This window comes from Mandrillus leucophaeus, unplaced genomic scaffold (genome assembly GCF_000951045.1).
Source record: "Mandrillus leucophaeus isolate KB7577 unplaced genomic scaffold, Mleu.le_1.0 Scaffold44, whole genome shotgun sequence".
Classification (NCBI taxonomy): domain Eukaryota; kingdom Metazoa; phylum Chordata; class Mammalia; order Primates; family Cercopithecidae; genus Mandrillus; species Mandrillus leucophaeus.
In genome coordinates this window covers 422,987-426,375 of record NW_012104698.1, presented here as the reverse complement: position 1 = coordinate 426,375, position 3,389 = coordinate 422,987, and the positions used below count along the sequence as shown (strand labels likewise).

Sequence of the window (3,389 nt, the reverse complement as noted above, 5' to 3'; positions counted from 1 at the left end):
GGGTCCTGGCGTGTCCTGAGCACCTGAGGCTGTGTGGCCGTGTCCTGGCTGCAGGCAGGTCCCGCACGGCCGGGCAGGTGCTCGGGGTGCCCAGTGCGTGTGGGGCTGAGCATTGCCTGGGGAAGGAGGTCGAAGACTCTGCAGTGATCCCACGGAAGCTGTCTTGGGGTGTAATGTTGAGAGTTTCTTTGAATCCGGGCACTTCTGCTTTGGTGTCTACTCAGCAGCACGGGCCTCTCTCGCTCCCCTCTGCCTTCCATCTCCTGTGCGGCTCCGTTTGCCTTCTCTTGCCTGGGCTCTTGGACATTGCTCTGGAGAGAGAAAGAAACGTCAGAATGAGGTTTTTTTTCCTGCAAACACTTCGATTGTGGTACCAGTTTCTGTATCTCAGTCCCAGTGCAAAACCCCCCTGGCCTCCCCTGTGGCTTATATTCTAACAGAATGAGAAGCCACCCAGCGAAGGCTACTGTGGCTTTATTCCAGAATATTCCATGTTAATGACAGAGGAGGATCCAGTGCATGCTTTCTTGAATCCATAGGAGTGTGTGTTTGTGGTGTGGTGCGTGCAGTGTGTGTGTGTCTGTGGTGTGTGTCTGTGGTGTGTGTGGTGTGCGTGTGGTGTATGTGTGTGTATGTGTGTGTCTGTGATGTGGGGTGTGTGTGTGGTGTATGTGTAGGTATGTGTGTGATGTGTCTGATGTGTCTGGTGTGTGTCTCTGGGGTGTGTGTGTGTGTGTGTGTGTGTGTGTGTATGTATGTTCGTGATATGTGTTTGTATTCTCAGATTTTGAGAGCAAGGCCTCTATCTCCTCTCCTGCACAAGCCTGAAGCCTTCTCGGGGCGCTGTGCTGGGAGCGTCCTTTGGAGTGCGTTGACCATCATGTTGCACTGGCCCGCCCAGGGGTAAACTCTTGCCTGCCTGAACATTGGATCTTAGCACGAGAAGGGGTTGGTGCCATGTGGGTGCCATGCCCGTGTCCTGCTGGATGTCCCCAATGCCACTAAACCCCTGCTCTGCCTCCCCCGTCCTGCAGGAGCTGTGCCGCCAGCGTATGGCCACGCGGCCACCAGACCGGCCCGAGGGCCCGCACACATCCCGCATCAGCAGCGTCTCGTCCCAGTTCAGCGACGGGCCGATGCCCAGCCCCTCCGCACGCAGCAGCGCCTCGTCCTGGTCCGAGGAGCCCGTGCAGTCCAACATGGACATCTCCACCGGCCACATGATCCTGGTAAGCCCCGCCTTTGCGCTCCCTGCTGCACGAGCACCAGGGCCCTCCTTCCTCGGCCCCTGCAACACCCAGCGTCTGTGCCCACTGACCCGCGGGGACGGGGCCATGATGGCTGCACCCTGCCTGCTGCAGAGGCTGACAGGCAGGGCCCTGTCTGCAGGGAGTCCTCTTAATTTAGATAAACAAGAGTATTTACTTCCTGAGATCTTTGCTGTGCTTCTGCCTGGAACGTGCAGCCCCCACGCACTCTCCCTGGTGTGTAAGAGTGAGCACCCACTATTTAGTTTTCAGTGGAATACACGTCTGTTCGCGCCTGCCATGTGCGCTGCCGTTTTGGGTCTCTGACTTGGAAGCAGTGGCTGTCTCCTTGGCACTCAAGGCCAGCAAGCATCGTTTGGGTAAATAAATGTCACCGCTCTGACAGCGAGGCGGGAGGAGGTGCGGGCTGGGTGCTCAGCTCTTCACAGGAGCCTTCCTGGTGGCGCCAGCACAGAAGGTCACGGTGATGCGGCTTCAGCGGCCTTTTCCAGGGTCCTCGCTGGAGTGATCACGTGTGGAGTGGCCGTGCATTGCCACTCCATACATAACAAATGTCCGGGTGTTAGTAGGAGAGCTGTCGATAGCTTAGCACATCCTGCTGGCTGCCTCCTGGGTCTCCAGGCTGCAGGCGTCATCCCGGTGGGTGACCGTGCCTGGCTGTGCTGTTTCCCACACTGGAGACGGAGTCTCTGGGGTAAAAGGGCAGAGCCTGTTTCACTGCTTGACCGAAGCAGCAGCTGCACTTACTGGTCAGGGAAACATTCTTCACCATACCGTTAAGTTACCAGGTCTCAGGATGGACCCTGTAAGTTGATGTTAAAAGCTTACTTTTTTAAAAACTATTTTTGCCTAATGAGTTAATAATAGTATAGACTGGTGGATCTGGACCACAAAAAGTCAGAAAACCATGTTTTCACTAAAAAGCCTCATTGCAGAGCTTGGAGATCAAGGCTGGAGGCCTCCCGGCCCAGCTGACACTGCAGGGACAGACAGCTCTGACGGCGGGTGGGAAACACTCAATTCTAGACCCACTTGGATCAGACGTTTGGGGAAACTGAGGAACGCAGCAGACTTCTCCCTGGATAACTTAAAATGAGGCGAAGCAACAGTCAGGAAGCCTGGCTTTCCCGGTCAGTGAGCTGAGCAGGGCACATCCTTTCCCATCACTCCCTGGGATGAGCCCACGAAGCCAGACCGCCCGCCGGAAATGCTCTCCCTGCAGGCTTGGTGGGGACGGAGAGCGAACCCGATGCGTTCACACCCTGAGCAGACAGCTCGTGGCTCGTGGAGTTCACTCGGTGACCCTGTCATCGACTTTGGTGGAACTTCCTCCCTTGGTGGATTGTGGTTTTGTTACTTTAGATCTGACTTTTCTGAGGCTGTTTGTCCCTTTTAGAAAAGGAGCAGAGACCAGGAGTTCCTATTTGTGATAAGGTTTGGTATTGGGGTCAAACACATCAGCCAAAGACATTCATCTGACAGGTTAGCCAAGAGGAGAGCCGCTTAGCGAGCTCCCATTGTGTTCTGATATTTCCACATTTCAAGGTGCTTGAGTAACAATTTGATGATATCTCAAGCCCTATTGGTACCTGAAAATACTGTATTTCCCGGAGAATTGTGTTTGGCTTTCGCATATGTCACGGCAGATCTGAAAGCAAACATGAGGGTTCATTTCCGCTGGAATGCCTAAACCGCAAGGACACTCGGCCTCCACCTGGCGGGAACCCTGCAAAGCCTGACTCCAGGCACCCTGTTGGGGGGTCATCGAGGGCCACAGACCGTGACATGGGCCTGTTTGTCAGCGCACCTCACCACGGCCCACAGCTGCAGGGCCGAAACGAGAAACACACTCAGGCCAAGCATGACTCCGGCTGACTTAAACTCTGTGCGTACGGACTGTAAACTCAGGGAAACTGGATCTTCCTCATCAACCAATGAGGAAGATGTTTTGAAAGTGAATGTTACTGAGATATTTCCCTGACTCCACAATGCCAGCAGGCACTGGTGGGAGTCGGGGTGGGTGTGGGGAGCAGCGGGCATCATGCGGAATTGGGGTGGGTGTGGGGAGCGGTGGGTATCGTGCGGAGTCGGGGTGGGTGTGGGGAGCGGCGGGCATCGTGC

The 3,389-nt window shown here is 55.4% G+C and overlaps 1 protein-coding gene across 1 annotated transcript in view; it reads left to right on the top strand.

Moving 5' to 3' along the window:
- Positions 1–3,389, top strand: part of LOC105549455 (receptor-type tyrosine-protein phosphatase N2-like) — a 559,495-nt gene that overhangs the window by 429,199 nt on the left and 126,907 nt on the right. The window contains exon 4 of the mRNA XM_011994008.1: positions 1,035–1,229. Coding sequence (XP_011849398.1) covers positions 1,035–1,229 — 195 coding nt within the window. The remainder of the gene's footprint in view (positions 1–1,034; positions 1,230–3,389) is intronic.